Genomic DNA, 23310 nt, shown 5'->3' with positions numbered 1-23310 from the left:
AACCAGTACACCAACACCTTCATTACGGGTAGAGATTGTTCACCTGTACAGTGTGTAAAAAGGAAATTTCTGATTCATCAGGACTGGTGAAACAACAATGAATTCCTAAGTAGCTGCAAGCATTGGATTTTGGCATGACTCACATGCAGCATTAAACCACATTTTCCACGATCTGTTTCTGATAATGTTTATATACACAAGTTTGACTATATAATTGGGATAAAAATCAAGTAAACCAGATTTCTGTTTTTAAGAAAAGGTTCTACTCAGGTCATGTTACAGACGAGAGAACTCAGTCATTAAAAGGGTTCAAAATTAGTCGGGCAGAAGTTAAGTTCCTAGAATCCTTACAGTGTGGAAACTGGCCATTCGGCCCAACAAATCCACATCAATTCTCTTAATAGCATCCCACCCAGACCCACCCCCCTACTCTATTCCTATAACTATACATTTTACATGCCAAATCCACCTAACCTTCCCATTCCCGGACACTATGGGCAATTTAGCAATGCTAATCCACCTGACCTGCACATCTTTGGACTGTGGGAGGAAATCGGAGCACCTGTAGAAAACCCATGCAGACATGGGGAGAATGTGCAAACTCCACACAGACAGTCGCCTGAGTCTTGAATTGAACCTGGGTCTCTGGCACTGTGAGGTAGTGTGCCACCCTGTGTTGGATAGGCTGGAGGTACTTAAAGTTGATAAGGCATTCCATGAGAGTCATCCAAAGATTTTTAATGAAGTGAGCTGAAATTCCATTGACTATAACCTTTCAACCTTCCACAATCTTCTGGGTAAGGTGCCAGAAGAAAATTGTAAACATTATAGCCTTGCTTAAGAAAGGTTGCAAGGAAAAGCCCATCATTTACATACCACATCTGTTAATTTCTGTGGTGAGGAAGCTTCTTGAGACAATTATTCAGCAAGCACAGAATTAGTTACATGGATAAAGTTGGGTTGAATCGGAATAGCTAACACAGGTTTCTAGAAGGGTAGTCACGTTTGACTAATTTTCTGGTATTTTGTTGATGATGCAACAAAACAATTTGATGAGGGAAATGATATTGATGTCATAGGGTCCTACAGCACGGAGACAGGCCCTTCAGCCCAAACGGGTTCGTGCCGAACAAAATGTCCAGCCACATTAACCCCATTTCCCTGTATTTGGCCCATATCTTTCTAAATCTTTCCTATCTATGTTTTTGTCCATTAAGTGTTGTTAATGTACCCACCTCAACCACTTCTGCTGGCATCTCATACCATATGTGTACCACTCTGTGTAAAAAAAGTTGCCCTCAGGTTCCCATGTATTGTTTTCCTTCTTAATGTAAACTGATGTCCTCAAGTCCTCGATTCACCAAACCTGGAAAAAAGAACGAGTGCATTCACCCTATCCATGCCTCTCACAATCTTGTACACTTCTATAAGATCCCCGCTCAGGCTGCTGGTCTAAAGAAGAAAAGTCCTAGCTTGTCAAGCCTCTCCCTATGACACAGTCTCTTGAATCCTGGCAAATCCTTGTGAGATTCTTCTGCACTCTTTTCATTTTAAAAACATCCTTCCCATAGCAAGGTGACCAAAATTGAACAGAACACTCCAAGTGCGGCCTCACCAACATCCTGTACAACTGCAACATAACTTGCCAACTTCCATACTCAATGCCCTGACTGATGAAGGCCAGTGTGCCAAAAGCCTTCTTCACTGCTCTGTCTACCTGTGACTCTACTCTCAGAAACCCATGCATCGAAATTCCAAGGTTCCTCTGTTCCACGACACTCCTTAATGCCATACCATTCACCACGAAATTCCTATCTTGATTTCACTTTCCAAAATGCAGCACCTCACACTTATCTATGTTAAACTCCATTTGCCATTTTTCGGCCCACTTCCCCGGCTGATCAAAATGCTTCTGCGACTTCTGATAACCTTCCTCATTGTCCACAGTACTGTCTACTTTAATATCATCCACAAACTTACTAAACATGCCTTGTACATTCTCATCAATATAGATAACAGACAGCAATGTGCCCAGCACCGACCCCTGAGGCACACCACAAGTCACTAGCCTCCAGTCCATCAAGCAACCTTCCACAATTACTCTCTGTTTCCTACCATCAAGCTGATTGTTTATCTAATTCACCAGTTCTCCTTGGATTCCATGCGATATAACCTTCCAGGGCAGCCTACTTTCTCAAAAGCCTTACTAAAATTCATTTAGGCTACGTTTACCATTTTGCCCTCATCAACCTTCCTGGTTACTTCATCAAAAAACTAACAAATTTGTGAGGCATGATCTCCCACACTCGAAGCCATGCTGCCTACTCCTAATCAAACCCTGTCTTTCTCTAAATGCATATATATCTTATCCCTCATAATCTTCTCAAGTAGCTTACCTATCACAGATGTTAAGCTTACTGGTCTATAATTCCCAGGTTTGCCTTTGTAGCCCTTCTTGAATAAGGACACAATGTTTGCTACCTTCTAGTCTGCCGGGACCTTACCCGTGGCTAACAATGATGCAAATATACTAGCCGGGGTCCCTGCAATATCCGCTGTAGCCTCTTGCAGGGTTCTTGGATATATAATGATCGGGACCAGGAGATTTATCTACCTTCATACATTCTAATACTTCTAAAACCACCACTACTGCGATATGAAGTGTCCCCAACATATTGCCACTAACTTCCTCAAGTCCCCAAGTCTGCATGTCTTTCTCCACGGTAAACAGTGAGGAGGAATATGCATTGAGGACCTCACCCATCTCCTGCAGTTCCATAGACATGTCCACATTGATCCTTGAGGGGTCTTATTCTCTCCCTAGCTATTCTTGTTCCTTTAATATGCTTAAAGAATCTCTTTGGATAGACCCTAAACTTCACAGCCGAAGCTATCTCGTTCTCCTTTATGCCATCCTGATTTCCTTCTTCAGTAAACTCCTGTGTCCCCTGTGAACCTCCGGGGAATTCCCTTGATCCCAGCTGCCTGTTCCTGAGCTATGCCTCCTTTTTTTCTGGTCCAAGTCAAAATATATCATGTCACCCAGGGTCCCCAACTCCCTCCCACCATGCCCTTCACCCTCACAGGAACATATAGACCTTGAACTCTAGCTATCATGCTTTTAAAGGCCGCCCACTTGTGAGAAGTTCCTTTGCCTGTAAACAAATTACTCCAAACAACCTTGCAAGCTCCTGTCTAATTCTATCAAAATTTGCCTTGCCCAAATTTAGAACTTGAATCCGTGAACCAGTTTTGTCCTTCTCCATGACTATTTTAAAATTAATAGAACTATGGTCACTGGTCCCAAAGTGCTCCCCCACTGTTATCTGTCCTGCCCTATTTCCCAAGAATAGGTCGACTTTTGCCCCTTCCTGAGTAGGACCCTTTACACACTGCTTAAGGAAACTTTCCTGAACACAGTTAACAAATTCCACCCCATCTGAGCTCTAACACTATGGCAGTTCCAGTCTACGTTAGGAAAATTAAAATCCCCTACTATGACAACCCTATTTCTCCTGCAAGCCTCTGCAATCTCCCTGCCTATTTGTTCCTCTAATTCCCATTGACTATTTGGGAGCCTACAGTACAAATGTCTTGTACATGATCTTTCAGAAGACACTTGATACAGTGGAACACACTGGAACTTTGGGGCAAGTTATATATCATGGAATAGATGGGTCAATAGTGATACAGATATAAAACTAGCTGCTGGTCAATGGTTGGAGAAAGACTTGCAGCAGAGTTTCTCAGCAGTTGGTATTTATCCCTTGCTTTTCCTAATATACATCAATGCTATTGATCTTGGTTTGCCGGGATAATTTCAAACTTTGCCGATGACAAAACCTAAGATGACAGGGGAAAGAGTTAAAAGGGACCTGAGGGGAAACTTTTTCAAACAAGAAGATGGTGCATATATGGAGTAAGCTGCCAGAGGAAGTGGCAGACGTGACTTCAATTTCAACATTTAATATACCGTTGAGGGACAGGTATGTGGATTGGAAAGGCTTAGATAGATAACGGTCTATTGCAGGCAAATGGGACTAGTCAGCATTGATAAGTTGGGTTGAAGAACCTGTTTCCATTCCGCATGACTCTATGAGTATAACTCTATAATTACAAACTCTGAGGATGACAGTGCAGAATCCCATTAGAACATAGGTAAGTTGATGAAAATGGGAAGATCTGGGGTAGATGAATTTCAAAGCAGAGATATGTGAGGAGATGCACTTCGATCAGAGAAACATTAAAAGATAATGTAAAGTAAGGACTACAATTATAAGAGGGTGCAGGAGCGCAGGAATCTATGTGTGTCTGTGCACAGATCATTGAAAGTGGTTGATAAATCATTAAGTACAACATGTAGTGTCCTTGGCTTTATTAAATGGGTTATAGAGTACAAAAGGTTGATGTGGAACTTCTAGAAGGCACTTGCAAGACTCTGTATTTTGTACAGTTCTGAGTACTACATTATTGGAAAAACGTAAACACATTGGAGACACTGCTGAAAGCAGCTTAACAAAATGGTTTCAGGGATGAAGAACTTCTGATATGAGGACAGATTGGAGAAATTGAAACTGTCGTCAGAGAAAAAGAGGACATTTGATAAAGGTTTTCAAAATCACAAAGCACAGAGTAGATAGATAAATTGCTTCCTGCTTTTAAATGGAACAAGAGCAAGAGGGCACAAGTTTAATGCAAAAGAAGCAAGGGTGAAGTGAGGAAAACCTTTTTCACTCAGCAAGTAGTTAGGATACGGAATGTACTGCCTGGAAGTGTCATGGAGATTCAATTGAGGCAGTCAAGAAGGCATTGGCTGATTATTTGGATAAAAATAGTAGTAGTAGTAGTAGTAGTTGTTGTTGTTGTCAAAGTACCAGGTGACCATGGGGTTGCTCTAACGTTAGAGAGAGACAGCTGGTGGTGAGTTTAATCTGAGGGTCAAGTTTGAGAAAGTGACACCTTTGTGGTGACCTCAACCAGTGTCAGTGAATCTGAATGAGGAAAAATAAGAGGAGACACATAGGATGCACAAACAATGTTTGGGCTGAATCATCTATTTTGATACCTTAAATTCAAAGAACTAGCAAGAGGAGCAAGAACCAGAGGGCACCAGTTTAATTTGCTTGAGAACCAGGGGCGAAATGACGAAATTCACTTATATGGACTAAGTGTTTAGGACTAGGAATTCACTGCTTGTGAGAATGGTGGAGGCAACTTTATTGTGGCATTCAAAAGGAATTGAATAATTATCTGAAGAGAAAATAAAATTGCAGAGTCAAAGGTAAAATGGCAGGCGAGTATGACTGAGTAGCTCTTGCAAAAAGCTTGTATGGCAATGAGATAACAAATGACCTACTTCGGTGATGATTGTATGTTTTTTTTTCCATTCATGGGATATTGTCATCTCTAGCTCGGCCAGTATTTACTTCCCACCTCTAATTGCCCAAAGGCAGTTATTAGTCAACTATATGGCTGTGGCTCTGGAGTCACATATAGGCCATTGAGGGATGGATGTCAGATTTCCTTCTCTAAAGGACATTAATGAACTAGAGATAACAAGATGTAGAGCTGGATGACCACAGCAGGCCAGACAGCATCAGAGGTGCAGGAAAGCTGATGTTTCGGGTCTGGACCCTTCTTCATTTTCTGAAGAAGGGTCCAGACCTGAAACGTCAGCTTTCCTGCTCCTCTGGTGTTTCCTGGCCTGCTGTGGTCTTCCAACTCTACACCTTGTTATCTCAGACTCCAGAATCAGTAGTTCCTACTATCTCTGAGTGAACTAGATAGGTTTTTACAATATTTATAATATTACAAATTTCACCATCTGCTACAATAAGATTTATACCCATGTCCACAGAACAGTAGATTCAGAGTTCTGGATTACGATTTCAGTGACATTACCAGATCATTGCTGCATCCTCCACATATTGTGCAAGAAATACATTTATAGCTCTATAATGATACATTCCGCTCTAAGAATTAACCTGATCTTTTTCAAATGTCGATTAGAACAGCCTCAGTATTTATACCATTGTTCCCTTTTTAATTTTAAATTAACAGCATTTGTATTTCTTTTTACTTGTAGTATGTCATTTCTCTACTACTGAAACTCCTAGCCTACATATGGAGACAATGTCTTCCAGACATATTGAGTCAGTGAAATCACATTGGTAATTCATGTAAGGATTCTGACCAGTGCTCGGATGTTTTTCAACTTAACCTGTTCAGAGATGTTCAGGGACTTTTAGCTGAATACATGAATATGCAAAGAATGGAGAGAAATGGACCAAGGGCAGGCAGAAGGGATTAGTTTAATATGGTGTCATCTTCAGCACAACATCGTGGGTGGAACGGTCCATTCCTGTGCTAACCAGTACTGTGTAAAATTCAAAAGAACTGTAGATGCTGTAAATCAGAAATGTAAACATAAATTACTGGAAAAGGTCAGCAGGTCTGGCAGCATTTTTGGAGAGAATTCAGAATTAACATTTCGGGTCCAAAGACCCTTCCTCAAGACAGTTCAGAGGATGGGTCACCGGACCCAAAATGTTAACTGCGATTTCTCTTCACAGATGCTGCCAGAACTGCTGAGCTTTTCCATCAATTTATGTTTTTGTTTCTATACAGTTCTACGTTCTATGTGAATACACACTTCTGGAATAGATAGGATTTGAACCCAGGCCTCTTGGCTCAGGTGTAGGTACACTACCAATACACTACAAGAACGATTGATCAACAGTTATGCCATGTATATAATTTTTTTCTCAACTAATGGGCAAGTTTGGAAGCCACATGGTCTCCCTTCTTTGATCTGCAGACCAATAGGCTTAACCATATGTTGCCTTTCAAGGGGCAACAGGATGCTATTCAAATAAAATCATTATGGTCTCTCTGTATTTGAAAACACTCAAGAATCGAACACAACCAGAAAGCATAAAATTATAAAAAATTTGTAAATCGAACAGAACACCACTTTCTTTTTTAATCTTTTGGAATAATTGCTCACCAACTGCTTTGTTGAATCATCAGGTGGATCACAATGATGCTTGTCTTCTTTAGTTTCAGCAAGTGCTCTAGCTTCAGCAAGTGCTCTTTGGCTGGGACCATCTTTCTTACATTCGCTGTGGCCCTTATTTCCTGCTTGAAATGGGAAACATTGATTAAGTGATAGAGCTATTGCTGATCTAAGTGTAATGTACATCTGACAATATAACTTCTTAGTGCATAGAAATTATCAGACAAGTCAAATAAAAGCCTTCAGGAATACTAAAGGTGCCATTCAAAATGCACGTCAGAAACCATCAACTTCTGTCCCCATCACAAGCTTTGCTCCTTTGCTACTAATTCCATCCACCTGCTCAATAATCTTCTCAAACTAAACCAATCGTAGATCCTGAATTTTATTTTAAATCCTATATCCTAACCAATAATAAAGACTGCTTACTTCCATCTTCTTCACATTGGTTCTCTCAATCCTGTTACTAACACTCCTATTTTGGCTTTGGTTGGATCCAAACCTAACAATTCCAATATTATTCTTTTCGCTCTCCCATCCATTCCATGTCAAACTCTAGTATAAACGTTCCATCCCATGGTTAATATCATCAAATGTCACTTTAATTTCACTTATTTATATTTGATACTTCACCTCTGCAATTTGGGCGATATATTTTCCTGAACACCCCATTCCTCAAATTCTGGATTGAAATTTTGTACTGTCATTGGGAAGAATGTATCCTTTGGAATACACTCTCTAAAACTCGTTTCTCCTCCCTTGAAGTCTTCAAGATTTATCTCTTGTACATATTATTGATTATTCTTTTCGATTTCTCATTTTTATTTTAGAAAGGAGTTTGGGGTGAAAATCTCTTCCCCTCATATCGACCTGACACATCCTGAGGTGCCCTGAAGCTGTGACCTCTTGATGAGCAAGGTGCTCCTGCATGTCCTGGGCTTACTATCAGCCCTGGTCCTTCCACATCTGCCTTTCTCTTCTTAGGAACAGTAAAGAGCATCCCATCATGGCTCAGCATGTGACTCTTTCAAGGAATGACGTATGCTGTCAACATAAAGCTAAACAGATTATTAACTCAGAGAACAGCTTGCCATGCAGATGAGGGCTGATTATGGCACTTCATACAGTGAGACATGCAACACCTAGAAAACCAAAGTTATATCTTACTTTGCAATCTAAAATGTCAAACCTTTCTTCATTTTTTGTTCTAATTGCAGCGTTTATATCTGCATCCAACACTCTTATCTTTCTATATTGCTGTGATTTGTAAAAAAAAATCAATACCTACTTTCTGAAAACAATCGTTTCAAGATACATTTCTAATGAAATTTCTTCTTATCCAACAAATAAAGAAACAATCATTTAGTTGCTGGATTGCAGAGAGTGCATTAATGCCTAACAAGTCTTCTTCATGGTTTTTAACTAACACCCCACTGAATTAGTACCTGAAGTCACAGCAACTGGCAAATCCCATCCACATTCCATGGCACGCAAGGTTGCTTGCAAACCTGACACCTATGAATGAAAAGAAGTTATTCAAATTGATTTTTAAGAAAATAAATAGATTTTATTTGATTGTCTGTGATGGGTTGTTGTTGGAGTAAATACAAATACCATTCCAAGTAAAAATGTAGATCTTTTAAAAATTGCAATTAATTTTATGATTTCAAGCACCACCATTAGGACAAGTACTAAGATTACAATGTTTTTGAATCTGCTGCCTTACTTTAATAGGTAAAATATGATGTACACCAAATTAATTGATCTTTTAAAATCTTCAAATGTGATATTCAATTTATATCAGGTATCAAAGTTTGCCTTGAATTGTTTATCACTAATCCAGATTATCAGATGGTTATGCTGTCAATATAGTAAGTTATTTGTATATTGCTTTGCAAGTGTATGTTTCTTTGGTTTTGGAACCAGAAAATCATTTGTCATTTGGCCCGATTAGTCCAAAGAACAAACATTTTCATATGTTTCTCCAATAAAGTATGATTGACCAACAAAATAATTAGGAGCAAGGGTAGTCCATTCAGCACCTTAAATTATCTCCCATTATTCTAATAACTAAACCCTAACTAAATTCCTTAATTGTTTTTGGTCATGAAAACTTTGTCCAACAAAACTGTCACATTCAACCTTGAAATTTTCAATTGAATGCAAATACATAATTTTAATAGGAAAGAATTCATAATTTCCATCACCATTTTAAACTGTCACCTAATCTCATACCTATGTTTCAATGCCCTAATTTTAAGGTGGCAAATCCAGAGCCAAGAGCTGAAAACTGCAGGAAATTGTTTCTTTGCATCTACTCTATCAAATAAATGTAAATACCTCAGTTAGACATTCAACTAATTTTATCCACATTTCAATTTTCTAAACTCAAGGCAGTTTTCGCAACTCTGCTTAATGCAACTTGTTCTCATAATTTAATCCTTTAAAATTGAGAACTACTCTGGTGAATTTGTGCTGTACCTGCTCTAAGGCCTATATACTGTTTTTGATATGCAATAGCCGTACCAGATGCAATGTTTCAGTTAAGCTCAAAGTATATTTTAAAATCTCTTTCCATTTCAGCTCCTTTAACACAAAGGCAAGCATTCCTTTTACCTTTTTGCCTACTGTCCATGCCTGAACACTATGATATGTCTATATAAATATGAAAATCCCTTTTCTCTTCCACATTTCTCAGTCTCAGAAAGTAATGCAATTTTGTCGTAGGGTTCAAAACACATTAAATCACAACGATCTCACAGAATCATAGAATCCCTACAGTACTAAAATAGGACATTTAGCCCATCAGGTCGATACCAGCCCTCCAAAATGCATTCCACCCAGACTCGGCCTATCCGATCCTCATGATCCAACATTTCCCATGGCTAATCTACCTAGTCCACAGATGGACAATTTAGCATGGCCAATCCAGCTAACCTGGACATCTCTGGACAGAACACCCGGAGGAAACCCATGCAGGCATGAGAGAACATGCAAATTCCACACAGTCAATCAAGGCTAAAATCAAACCCAGGTCCCTGCCACTGTGAGGCAGCAGTGTTAACCACTGAACCACCGTGCTGCCCCCATCTCCTCTCATCTGAGAAAATATGAAACTGTTCATTTTGAAAGACAGAACAAAAAGACAGTGCATTACTTAATTAGAGAAAAACTGCAAGACAACCAACACAAAAGGACTTGAGGTACTTGAGCATGAAACACAGAAAGCTAGCACACAGGTGTGGCAGGTAATCAGGAAGGCTAATGGAATGGTGGCCCATATTTCAAACAGATTGAAGTCTAAAAGTCAGGAAATCTTAATGCAACTATAAAGGTGCTGGTGAGACCACATCTACAGTACTATGAGCAGTTTTCATACCCTTATTTAAGGAAAGACATTAGTTTATTTGAGAAAGTTCAGAAAATTTTCACTGAGAAGAACGATCATTGGTACGGAGGGATTGTCTTATGAACAAATGCTAAACAAGTTGGGTTCCTACCTGTTAGAGTTTAGAAGAATAAGCGGCAATTTCATTGAAACATAAATGATTCTTAAAGGGCTTGACAGGGTAAATGCTGAGAGGATGTTTCCCCTCATGGAACAGTCTAGAAGCACAGGGCATAGTCTCAGAATAAAAGGTGCTAATTTAAGACTGACATGAGGAGGAATTTCTTCTCTCAGAGTGTTTAGTGTCTTGGAACAGACAATGGTGGCAACAGAGTCCCTGTATATATTTTGAGCTGTGATAGATAGATTCTTGATCAGTAGAGGAATCAAGAGTTATAGGAGAAGTGCACAAGCTATATCAGATCAGCCATGAACCTGTTGAATGGCAGAGCAGACAACAGACAATAGACAATAGGTGCAGGAGTAAGCCATTCAGCCGTTCGAGCCAGCGCCACCATTCATTATGATCATGGCAGATCATCCACAATCAGTATCCTGAGGGCAAAATGGCTTACTCCCGTTACCAATTCTTATGGTCTTGTGGGCTAATTATCAAAGTTCTACCTGCTCACTTAATCAATCCGTATCAGTCTGTAACTTGCTGTGCCCATTTATGCAACCAACTGCATCCATAAATGTAGCGTTATCTGTAAATGTCTACATCTAAGCCATTGGTAGAAATGGGAAAGAAATGAGGAAACTGTACTGATCCCTGAAGGGCATAATTTTCATATTCTACGAAACAGAATGCATTCCCATTATCCCTACTTTCTGCATCCTACTTCCTATCAATTGTCAATGGACGTAAGGCCATAAGATCACAAGACTAGAAGCAGAAAGTCGGCCATTCAGCCATGCCATTCAGTGAGGTCATAGCTGATATCAGTTAATCCTCAACACCACTTTCCTGCCTTTTCCCCATAGTTTTTAAATCAGTAAAGGAATCAAGAATTAACTATCTCAACCTTGAATATTCTTAATGGCCTAGCCTGAACAGCTCTGAACAGTAAAGACTTGCAAAGCTTCATTATCTTCTGACAGAAGAAATTCCACGTTGGTGCCAACCATCTGTCTTATATTTGCAACCCATTGGTTTTAGAATCTCCCATGAGGACACAAACATTCAGCATTTACCCTGTCAAGTCTCATAAGAATCTTGTATGTGTATATTTCAATAAGGTTGCCTCTCATTCTTCTAAATTCACAAGTACAGTCCCAAACTATTCAACACCTCCTCATAAGATACACTTTCCAGGCCATGTATCACACTAGTGAACCTTTTCTAGACTGCCTCCAATACAGCACATTCGTCTCCAATTCCACACATTTCTAATTCTGCTAATAATCTCTTCTGCTGAATTTTAGACTAAGTTAACTTCTGAAGTTAATATATGTTTTGACAACCGATATCCATAATGGTCAATTAAGCTGGAAAACAATTTCAGAGATTTGCATATATTTTATTGTAAATCTGTTGTATAGACAAACATAGGTTTCCACCTTTCCCTTGCTGTACTCTATCCAAAACCATGGAGGAGGAACTCAGCTCATTTCTTTTTAATTTTTGAAACCCATCACCAGTTAACCAAATAGCCAATTAATAAATTCCAATAAACATTTCCCACTGGAGCAGTATAACAATAAAAAATGGAAACAATAAAAATGGACATGGTAAGGAATATAATGCACCCAGAACTCTCAAAGTTTTCACCAAATTAACAAACCAACCAGTTAACAAAATGCCCAATTCACAAATTACAACATACCCTTCCTAACAGGAGCAGTGTAAGAAATCAGCTCCCCATTTTTTGGTTTCAGGTTTTTTTTCTTTTATTTTAGGAACCCACTAACAATTTGTCGAAATTACCCAATCAATAAATAATGAACACTACACACCAGGGGCAGTATGACAATCACTAAAATCAAATAGTGGAGAAAACACGAGAAAGAACAGAAACAAAAAACTGAGTTGGTGGGGGAAATACTGCATCCAGGACCTGCATTGCCTACCTTTCTAAAAGCTTCAAGGATAAGAACTCAATTCATATGTTATCATTTTGAAAACTGATCACCTAACAACCCAATCACCTATTTAAACAAATAGCTCACACTGCCATCCAGGAGCTGTGCCACAATAATGATCAACAAAAAGATGGGGTAAACATGGGAATAAACAAAATCCAAATTGTCTTGGAAGGGAAGATTACGCACTTCAGCCTCGAAAGAGCCCTCCTCTGTCGAATAGCTTTGACGATATTGTCGGATACCATGGGCTCTCTCTCCAAGGATACCTAGACATGGGCAGAGAGGTGGGCATTTGGGAATTACGGTCCCTGCAGGACCCACAGTCTGGTCCTGTTAACACCCAATTTAGCCAGGCTCAGGAGCAAGCCCATGAGGTAGTCGACCAACTTGCCTGCTTATTGGACTGTCAAAGAACTTAGACTCTTTTTTCTGCAAACCAACAAGCAATTTACCCAACCAACCAATTAAAAATTGTTACAAATTTCAAGTGGGGCAGTGCAACAATAACAAAAACGAACCAAGAAAGAGAAAGGGAGAGAGGTTAAATCAAATGGCGTTGTAAGGGGAGATATTGCATCTCCACACCCATGTTGGACAACTCTCTCCAAAAGCGTTGAGGGCACTGGTGGATACCACAAGCTCCCTCTCCCTCTCCGCTCCAGGAAAGAGATAGAGTGCTTGTGAAAAGGTGCAAAGATGAAAGTCTCTTCCTCAATGACAGCAAAACAAAAGATCTGACCATCGATTTCAGGAAGCATGGAGGAGGGCACGCCCCTATCAACATCAATGGAGCCGAGGGAGAGGTGATCAAGAGTGTCAGTTTGCTTGAAATAACAATCACCAACAATCTGTCCAATATCAATCACATTGATGTGACAGTCAAGGCAGCACAACAATGCCTCTTCTTCCTCGGGAAGCTAAGGAAATTTGGCACGTCCATAAGGACCCTCACTAACTTTTACCATAGAAAGCATTACATTCGGATGTACCATAGCTTAATCATATATGTTTGTAATTTTATCTGTTTGTAATTTTTATTAATGACTTGGATGAGGGGATTGAAGGATGGGTCAGCAAGTTTGCAGACGACACAAAGATTGGAGGTGTCGTTGACAGTATAGAGGGCTGTTGTAGGCTGCAGCGGGACATTGACAGGATGCAGAGATGGGCTGAGAGGTGGCAGATGGAGTTCAACCTGGATAAATGCAAGGTGATGCATTTTGGAAGGTCGAATTTGAAAGCTGAGTACAGGATTAAGGATAGGATTCTTGGCAGTGTGGAGGAACAGAGGGATCTTGGTGTGCAGATACATAGATCCCTTAAAATGGTCACCCAAGTGGACAGGTTTGTTAAGAAAGCATATGGTGTTTTGGCTTTCATTAACAGGGGGATTGAGTTTAAGAGTTGTGAGATCTTGTTGCAGCTCTATAAAACTTTGGTTAGACCGCACTTGGAATACTGCGTCCAGTTCTGGTCGCCCTATTATAGAAAGATGTGGATGCTTTGGAGAGGGTTCAGAGGAGGTTTACCAGGATGCTGCCTGGACTGGAGGGCTTATCTTATGAAGAGAGGTTGACTGAGCTCGGTCTCTTTTCATTGGAGAAAAGGAGGAGGAGAGGGGACCTAATTGAGGTATACAAGATAATGAGAGGCATAGATAGAGTTGATAGCCAGAGACTATTTCCCAGGGCAGAAATGGCTAGCACGAGGGGTCATAGTTTTAAGCTGGTTGGTGGAAAGTATAGAGGGGATGTCAGAGGCGGGTTCTTTACACAGAGAGTTGTGAGAACATGGAATGTGTTGCCAGCAGCAGTTGTGGAAGCAAGGTCATTGGGGTCATTTAAGAGACTGCTGGACATGCATATGGTCACAGAAATTTGAGGGTGCATACATGAGGATCAATGGTCGGCACAACATTGTGGGCTGAAGGGCCTGTTCTGTGCTGTACTGTTCTATGTTCTATATATAGAAACAAAGAAGATAGGAGCAGGATGAGACCATCTGGCCCTTCAAGCCTGCTCTGCCATTCATTATCATCATGGCTGATTATCCAACTCAATAGCCTAATGCTGCTTTCTCCTCATAACCTTTAATCCCATTCACCCCCAAGAGTTATATCGAGCCACCACTCGAATATATTCAATGTTTTGGCATCAACTATTCCACAGGCTCACCACTCTTTAAGTGTAGAAATTTCTTCCCAGCTCCACACTAAATTGTCTACCCCAAAACTTCAGACTGTGACATCTGATTCTGTCCACACCCACCATCGGGAACATCCTCCCTGCATCCACCCTTTCCAGACCTGTTGGAATTTTATAAGTTTCTATGAGATCCCCACTCATTCATCTGAACTCTAGCATAAACAATTTTAACCTATTCAATCACTCCTCATACGTCAGACACACCATTCCTGGATCAGCCTGGTAAACCTTCATTGCACTGCCTCAAAAGCATCCTTCCTCAGAAAAGGATACCAAAACTGCACACAATATTCCAGGTGTGGTCTCACCAAGGCCTCGTATAACTGCAAAAACACATCCCTGCTCCTATTCTCGAAATGTCTCACAATGAAGGCCAACATATCATTTGCCTTCTTGGCCACCTGCTGCACCCACATGCTTACCTTCAGCGACTGTTGCACAAGGATGCCAGGTCCCACTGCACACTCTCCTCTCCCAATTTACAGCCATTCAGGTAGTAATCTGTCTTCTTGATTTTGCTTCCAAAGTGAATAACCTCACATTTACCCAAATCAGGCTGTATCTGCCAGTGATTTGCCCACTCACCCAAACTGTTGAGATCATGCTGAAGGATCTCTGTATCCTTGTCATAGTTTACCCTCCCAACCACCTTGGTGTCATCTGCAAACTTGGAGAGGTCATATTTTGTTCCCTCATTCAAATCATTAATATATATTGTGAATAGCTAGGGTCCCAGCACCGATCCCTGTAGCACCCTACTAGTTACTGCCTGCCAATCTGAAAAGGACCTATTAATTCATACTTTTTGCTTCCTCTCTGCCAACCAGATTCCTATCCATCTCAATACCTTTCCCAATCCAATGTGCTTTAATCTTGCACACTAATCTCTTATGTGAGGCTTTCTCAAATGCTTTCTGAAAGTCCAAATATACTACATCAACTGGCTCCTGCTTATCAACTCTACTAGTTACATCTTCATAGAATTCCAACAGATTTGTCAAGCATGATTTCCCCTTCATAAATCCATACTAACCCTGTCTGATCCTGCCACTGCTTTCTAAATGCTCTGCTATAAAATTCTTGACAACGGATTCCAGAATTTCCCCCACTACCATTAGGCTCACTGGCCTATAATTCCCTGTTTCTCTCTACCTCCCTTTTTGAATACTGGAGTGACCTAAGCCACCCATCAATCTGCAGGGACTATTCCGGAATGTACAGAATGCTGGAAGATGACCATCAATGCATCCTCTATTTCTGGAGCTACTTCCTTAAGTAATCTGGGTTATATATTATCAGGCTCTGGGGATTTATCAGCCTTTAATCACACAATTTTCCCAACACCATTTCTCTACTAATATTGATCTCCCGCAGTTCTTTGCTCTCATTAAATCCTGCCTCCTCTAACAATTCTGGTATCTGATTTGTGTTCCCTTTTGAGAAGACTGAACCAAAGAATGTATTCAGTTCCTCAGCCATTTCTTTGTTCCCTATTACACAGTTTCCCGTTTCTGTCTATAAGGGTCCTACATTTGTCTCTATCAATTTCTTTCTCTTCACATACCTATAGAAACTCTTAGCATCAACCTTTATGTTCCCTGCAGGCTTACTTTCATATTCTATTTTCTCCTTCTTAAATGATCCCTTGGTCTTATTTTGCTGAATTCTAAACTGTTCCTAATCCTCAGATTTATTATTTTTCTTGGCCAATCTGTCTGCTTCTTCCTTGGATCGGATATTATCTCTAATTTCCTTTGTAAGCCATGGATTGGCCCTCTTACCCATTTTGCCTTTGCAACAAATGGTAATAAACAGTTGTTGCAGTTCCCCCATGCATTCCTTGAATGTTTGCCATTGCGTGTCCACTGTCATTCCTTTAACTAACTCTCCCCAATCTATCAAGACCAACATACATCTCATATCCTCATAGTTACCTTTATTAAGGATCAGCACCCTAGTCTCCGAATCAACAACCTCACTCTCAACCTTGATAAAAAAAATTCTATCATGTTATGGTTGCTCTTCCCCAAGGGGTCTCACTTAACTACACTGGCAATTTCGAATTACACAGCAGCCAGTCTAAGATGGCCTGCTCTCTACTTGGTTCCTCCACATATTGGTCAAGAAAACCATCCAGAATACACTTTAGGAATTCCTCGTCTCCAGCATTGTGGCTAAATTGATTTGCCCAATCTACGTGTAGATTAAAATCCCATGATCACTGATGTTCCCTAGTCACATATATCTTGAATTTCCTATTTAATGCCATTCTCAACATCACCACTGAAGTTTGGAGGTCTATATATGACTCCTACTGATGTTTTTTTGCCCCTTGGTATTTCTCAACTGTACCCACACAGATTCCACATTGTCGAAGCTAATATCTTTCTTTCCACTATGTTAATTCCTCTTTAACCAGCAATGCCATTCTGCCAATTATTCCTTTTTGCCTGTCCTTCATAAATACTGAATACCTTAAGACATTCCATTCTCACCCCGGTCACCCTGCAGCCATATGTCCATAATCCCAGTTATATCATACCTGTTTACTTCTGTCTGCATAATTAGTTCATCCACTTTATTGCAGATGCTCCATGCATTAAGGCACAAAGCCTTTAAGCTTGTCCTTTTAACGGTGTTTGCCTTCTCCTTATTTTTCTCAATGGCCCTGTTTGAATCTTGTCTTTGATTTCTCAGCCTATCACTTTTCTTATTCCCTTTTCTAGCATCTGTTCTAGTCCTTGTTGCCTTATTCTCTGATTCTTTGTATGGATTCCGATCCCCCTGGTATATTAGTTTAAATCCTCCCCAACTGCTCTAGCAACACTCCCTTAGGGGATCAGTCCCAGTCCTGACCAGGTGTAACCCGTCCAATTTGTGCAGGTCCCACCTCCCCCAGAACCGGTCCCAATGCCCCAGGAATCTGAAACCCTCCCCGACACCATCTTTGCAGCCATGTATTCATCCAGTATATCCTGTCATTTTGTCTTCTAACTAGCATGTGACATGGTTTGTAATCCTGAGATCACTACTTTTGATGCCCAGTTTCTTAACTTTCTTTCTAGCTCCATGTATTCTGCCTTTAGGGCCTCATCCCATGTTTTCTTAGCCTATGTTGTTTATACCAATGTGTACCACGAACACTGGCTGTTCACCCTCCCCCTTCAAAATGCCCTATACCCACTCCAAAACATCTCAGACTCAGGCACCAGGGAGGCAACATACCAATCAGGAATCTCGTTTGTGGCCACAGAAACACCTGTCTATTCCCGGTACAACTGAGTCTTGGTACAGCAACTGCTCTGCCCAGGACAGTAAGAAACTGCAGAAAGTTGTGAACACAGCCCAGACCATCACACAAACCTATCATTGAACCATTGACTCCATTGACACTTCTCGTTGCTGCAGAAACATCATCGAAGGTCCCTCCCACCCCAGTCGTAATCGCTTTGAACCTCTTCCATCAGGCAGAAGATACAAAAACTTAAACATACGTACCAATTGGTTCAATAACAGCTTCTTCCCCGCTGTCATTAGACTTCTGAATGGACCTCTCAAATTTCAAATCTAATTTCATCTTACTTTTATGTGCACTATCTTTGCAGCCAGAACTTTCTATTCCTTGCTCTGTTCAACCACATTATAATCTTTATACGGGATGATCTGCTTGTACTGTGCACGAAAATTTTCACTGTACTTTGGCACAAAAGAAAATCAGAGATTTCAGCAAATATTGCACATCCCCAAGTAAGAAGATGATGTTTGAGCTTCCTGAACCACTGCAGTGTGTGGAGCGAAGGTGTTCCCACAATGCTGTTAGGTAAGCAAGTATGCTTTATGCCCCAATGATGATGGAGGAACATGAGTGAGATACATACAAAACAAGAACAGCAGCTTGAATTTATACAGCACCTCTCACATAGTAGAATATTCCAAGGCGTTTCACAGAATTTTAGAAAGCAACAGTTGACACAAGACCACATGGAGATCTTAGGTCAGGAGATCAAAATCTGGGACAGAGAGGGATGTTTTAAGGATGAGATTAAATTAGGAAAATGAAGTACAGGTTTAGGGATGATTCCAAATCTTGTGGCCTTGGTAACTGAACACCAGTAGTGAAGCGATTAAAATCAGGCATGTTCAGCAAAACAGAACAAGAGGAATTGAGACATCTCAGGGGCTGGAGGAGGTTATGAAAATAGAAGGGTGTTGATGGGCTGAAGAGAGCTACAAAAATCTGTAGGGTTATGAGATGGGTGGGAATTACAGAGATAGATAGAAATATTGAAAACTGGGGTCAGAAGTTTGACATGTTAGTGGTACTTAACCCAGAATCTTAAAGGCCAGTGTGAGCAGGGAAGGTGGGAAAACACACAGGCCTCAAGATGGTCTCAAGATTACAACGTGATTGAACATGTTAGGAAAGTTAAATCTAGAGGTAACAAGTGAATGGACGGGAGTATCAACACCAGATAAGCTGAGACTAGAGTGGAGGCCGGTGGGGCATTGATGAGGTCTCTTCCAAACTGCTGCGCTCATTTCTAGTCGCCTTGATATAAGGATATATTAATGTAGAGGGGATTCAGAAGATATTTACCAGGATGTTGCCAGGTATGGAAGGTTTGGGTTAATAAGAAGGGCTGGACTGGCTAGGACTTTTTTCCACGAGTGTAAGATGTTGAGAGGTGACCTTATAGAGGTTTATAAAATCATAGGCGTATAGATAGCATTAACGGTTGGTGCCTTTTCCCTAGGATGGGGAATTTCAAGATGAGGGGACATATTTTTAGTGAGAGAGGAGAGAGATTTTAAAAAGTCATGAAGGGCAAATGTTTTACACAGAGGGTGATTTGTGTGTGGAATGAACTTCCTGAGGAAGTGGTGGATGTGGGTAATGTTACAACCCTTAAAAGACATTTGGATAAGTGCATGAATTAGAAAGGTTTAAAGGGATATAGGCCAGGAATGAAAAGCTTAACATATGAGGAACATTTGAGGACTCCGGGTCTATACTCATTGGAATTTAGAAGGATGAGAGGGGATCTAATTGACATTTACAGAATAATGAATGGCCTGGACAGAGTGGATGTTAGGAAGATGCTTCCATTGGTAGGAGAGACTAGGACCTGAGGGCAGAGCCTGAGAGTGAAGGGAAGACCTTTTAGCTCAGAGACAAGGAGAAACTTCTCCAGCCAGAGAGTGGTGAATCTATGGAATTCACTGCCACCTAAGGCTATGGAGTCCAGGTCATTGAGTACATTTAAGATTGAAATAGATAGGTTCTTGACTATCAAGGAGATCAAGGGTTATGAGATGAAAGCGGGTGAATGGGGTTAAGGAACTTATCAACCATGATTGAATGACGGAGTCGACTCGATGGGTCAAATGACCTAATTTCTGCTCCGATGTCTTATGATCTTATGGAGTAGGCAGGTGGGACTAGTTTAGTTTGGGATAATTTTTGGCATGGACTGGTTGGACAAAAGGGTCTGTTTCCATGCTGTTCGATTCTATGACTCTCTGTAACAATAATAAATCAAATCAAAAACCCAAACAAGGATACCCAGGCATGAATGCAACTGCATAAGAGAGCAGGATATATGACCCCTTCCCAGCCTGCTGCCTGCACCCATTGACGGTGAGCTAAACCCAGGATCAGGCCCCTGAAGTGATGAACCAGCTTGCCACTTCCCATTTTCATGAGCTCACCACTCTTCTTATTTTCCTTCCCTCCTAGGAGCAACATTTCCGATTTTACTCCCGCAAGGAATATCACAAATCCTCCACCACAGGAAAATCCATTGCCAAGATTTGCATGTAAGGTATCATTAAAATTGATTAATGTGATATTATTGGCATCCCCCAAAGCAGAGAACCTAAGCATACATTTCTTTATTTTCAATGTTTTAAAAATTTTATTTGCTGTCATGATGTTCCACCTTTGGATTTTTCATGATTAAACAACTTCCAGAACATCAAAACTGCAAGTGGTCTCATTGATGTTCCTAAGTGGTAGGGATGCCTGATAGAACTCTTCAACTGTTCTATCACATCTTTAGTAGCAGCCTTGTCTTTCCGTCCATTTCTAGTGTGACTAATTTCAATAGGATTAACATTTTCTAAGAAAGACTCTTGGTATAGAATTACATTTGCCTCATCCTGCTCAATTTCCAGTCCCACTTATTTAACGCTCTAGAAGCATGGCTGCCAATTTGTAATTATTTCCTGATTCAACAATTAATCTTCTTCCCCAAATAATTTGTGCCAACCACCAGAAAAAAAGTCTTTGACATGCATTATGAACATGTCCAAATGTTTTTCATTATAATATCAATAGAATATCGCAGGGTCCACCTCCAATTATAAATATCTCAACATTTAGGAGAATGCCTTTACTGAGACACTCCATACCCTAGAAGCATTGCTTAATCCACAATTCATGTCTACTATTTGATAAGGCCATAAAATTCAGGAACAGTCGATCATGGCTGATACATTCCTCAACCCCATTTTCCTTGATCCGCCTACCAATCAAGAACCTATCTACTTCGGTCTTAAAGACATTCAATGACTTGGCCTCCACAGCTCTCTGTAACATTGAGTCCCACTGATTCACCCGTGACTGAAGAAATTCCTCATCTCAGTTTTAAAGGTTGTCCTCTCACTCTGATGCTATATCTTCTGATCAGAGTCTCTCCTACTGGTGAAAATATCTTCTCCACATAGAGAATACTGAGAACCCTGGAAAGAGTGTAAGTTTCAATGAATTCTCCACTCATCCTTTAAAATTCCATTAAGTAGAGACTCAGAATTCTCAAATGCTCCTCATATGACAAAGCTGTCATTCCTGAAATCATTCTGGTGAACCTCCACTGGACCCAATCCAGAGCCAACACAACGTTCCTTAGATACAGGACTCAAAGCTGCTCCTAATATTGCAGTGAGGTCTGAGCAGAACATTATGCAGCCTCTCTAGTTCATCTCTGCTCTTGTATTCTAGGCCTCTCGAAGGGAATGCATGGTCTTCCTAACTGCCAATGGAACCATCTTGTTTACATTAAGAGAATCCTGAACTAGAACTCTCAAGTGCTTTTGTGCTTCAGATTTTCAAAGCCTCCTCCCTTTTAGAAAATAGTTCACACCTCTATTCTTTCTACTGAAGTGCATAACCGCACGCTTTCCCCCATTGTGTTTCATCTATTATTTCTTTGTTGTAGCCTATCCCAGGCCTTTTCTAACCTTTCTACTTGCTCAAAACTACCTGTCTTTCCACTCATATTTATGTCATCTGCAAACTTAGCAAAAATGCCCTCAGTCTTCATACAGATTGTTAATGTATGATATGAATAGTTTTGGTCCCAACACTGACCGCTGCAGAACTCCATCAGTCACCGTATGCCATTTTGACACAGACCTTTTTAGCCCCACTCTCTGCCCTCTACCAGTCAGTGAATCCTCTATCCATGCCAGTGCACTATCTCTAAAACCATGGGTTCTTATTTGGCAGCTTCCTGTGCAGCATCTTGTTAAAAGCCTTCTGGAAATCTGAATAGATCATGTCCATTAGCTCTCCTTTATCAGATTTGTTCATCACCCCCTCAAAGAATTCAAACAGATTTGACAGGCATTACCACTCCCTGGCAAAGCCATGACATATACTTCAAAGTAATCATCCTTCATACTAATGACCGAGGTCAGGCTAACCAACCTATAGTTTCCTGCTTTCTGCTTCCCTCTTTCCTTAACCACGGTGATCAGGTGGGCTGATCAGTGGCCAATGGAATTCAGTATGCATGAGTGTGAGGTAATGCACTTGGGCAAGATAAACAAGGCAAGGAAATGTATGATTACTCATAGGATCCTGTGATGCACCAAGAATCTGAGGAAACTTGGCGTGCATGTACACCAATCCCTTATGTTATTCGGGTGGATAAAATGGTTAAGAATACTTGCCTTCATTAGCAGAGGCACAGAATTTAAGAGTGGGGGTGTGAGGCTATGCCAGAACTGTGTAAAACTTTGGTGAGGTCACAGCTAGAGTACTGTGCACAGTTCTGGTATTCAAATTATAGTTGGGGTGTAATAGCACTGGAATGGATAAAAATGAGATATACTAGGATGAGGCCTGAGCTGGAAAAGTTTCAGTTATGAAGAGGGATCTGACAGACCGGGGCTGTTTTCCTTACAGCAAGAGGTATTGACAGGGGACTTGATTACGATGTATACAAAAAGACCAAGAAGCATCGATTTAAAGTAAGGGATAGGAGGATTAGAGATGTGAGGAAAAGCTTTCTCAACCAGAGGGCACTGGAACATAGAACACATGGGCCAGCAGCAGGCAGGTGGGACTAAGTTAGTTTGGGATTATGGTTAGCATGGACTGGTTGGGCCTAAAGGTTTGTTTCCATGCTGTATGATTCTATGTCTCTAAGTTCTTACATGTGCATTTGAGATGAGAATAGTTAGGTGGCTACTTTTGACCAATGCAGATGCAATTGATTGAAGGGCATTTTTATGTGCTTTATATCTTTAAGACTCCATGTTTAGCTTCTAGCAACTTCAAACTTGTACAACCCTCAGAGGAAAAGAAACACATCAAATTCAAAAATTTTGCTTCC

At 40.6% G+C, this 23310-nt stretch overlaps 1 protein-coding gene across 4 annotated transcripts in view; it reads right to left on the bottom strand.

The window, feature by feature from the left end:
- LOC125453945 (sperm-associated antigen 16 protein) overlaps positions 1 to 23310 on the bottom strand; it is an 825922-nt gene that overhangs the window by 725822 nt on the left and 76790 nt on the right. For 2 of the 4 annotated variants that reach the window (XM_059647037.1, XM_059647039.1), the window contains 2 exons: positions 8461 to 8530; positions 7007 to 7140 (listed from right to left, as the gene is read on the bottom strand). In XM_059647037.1, coding sequence (XP_059503020.1) covers positions 7007 to 7140; positions 8461 to 8530 — 204 coding nt within the window. The remainder of the gene's footprint in view (positions 1 to 7006; positions 7141 to 8460; positions 8531 to 23310) is intronic. The other 2 variants (XM_059647038.1, XM_059647040.1) reach the window with 1 other exon arrangement.

Source organism: Stegostoma tigrinum, chromosome 7 (genome assembly GCF_030684315.1).
Source record: "Stegostoma tigrinum isolate sSteTig4 chromosome 7, sSteTig4.hap1, whole genome shotgun sequence".
Taxonomy (NCBI): domain Eukaryota; kingdom Metazoa; phylum Chordata; class Chondrichthyes; order Orectolobiformes; family Stegostomatidae; genus Stegostoma; species Stegostoma tigrinum.
This window is presented reverse-complemented; position numbering and strand designations above follow the sequence as displayed.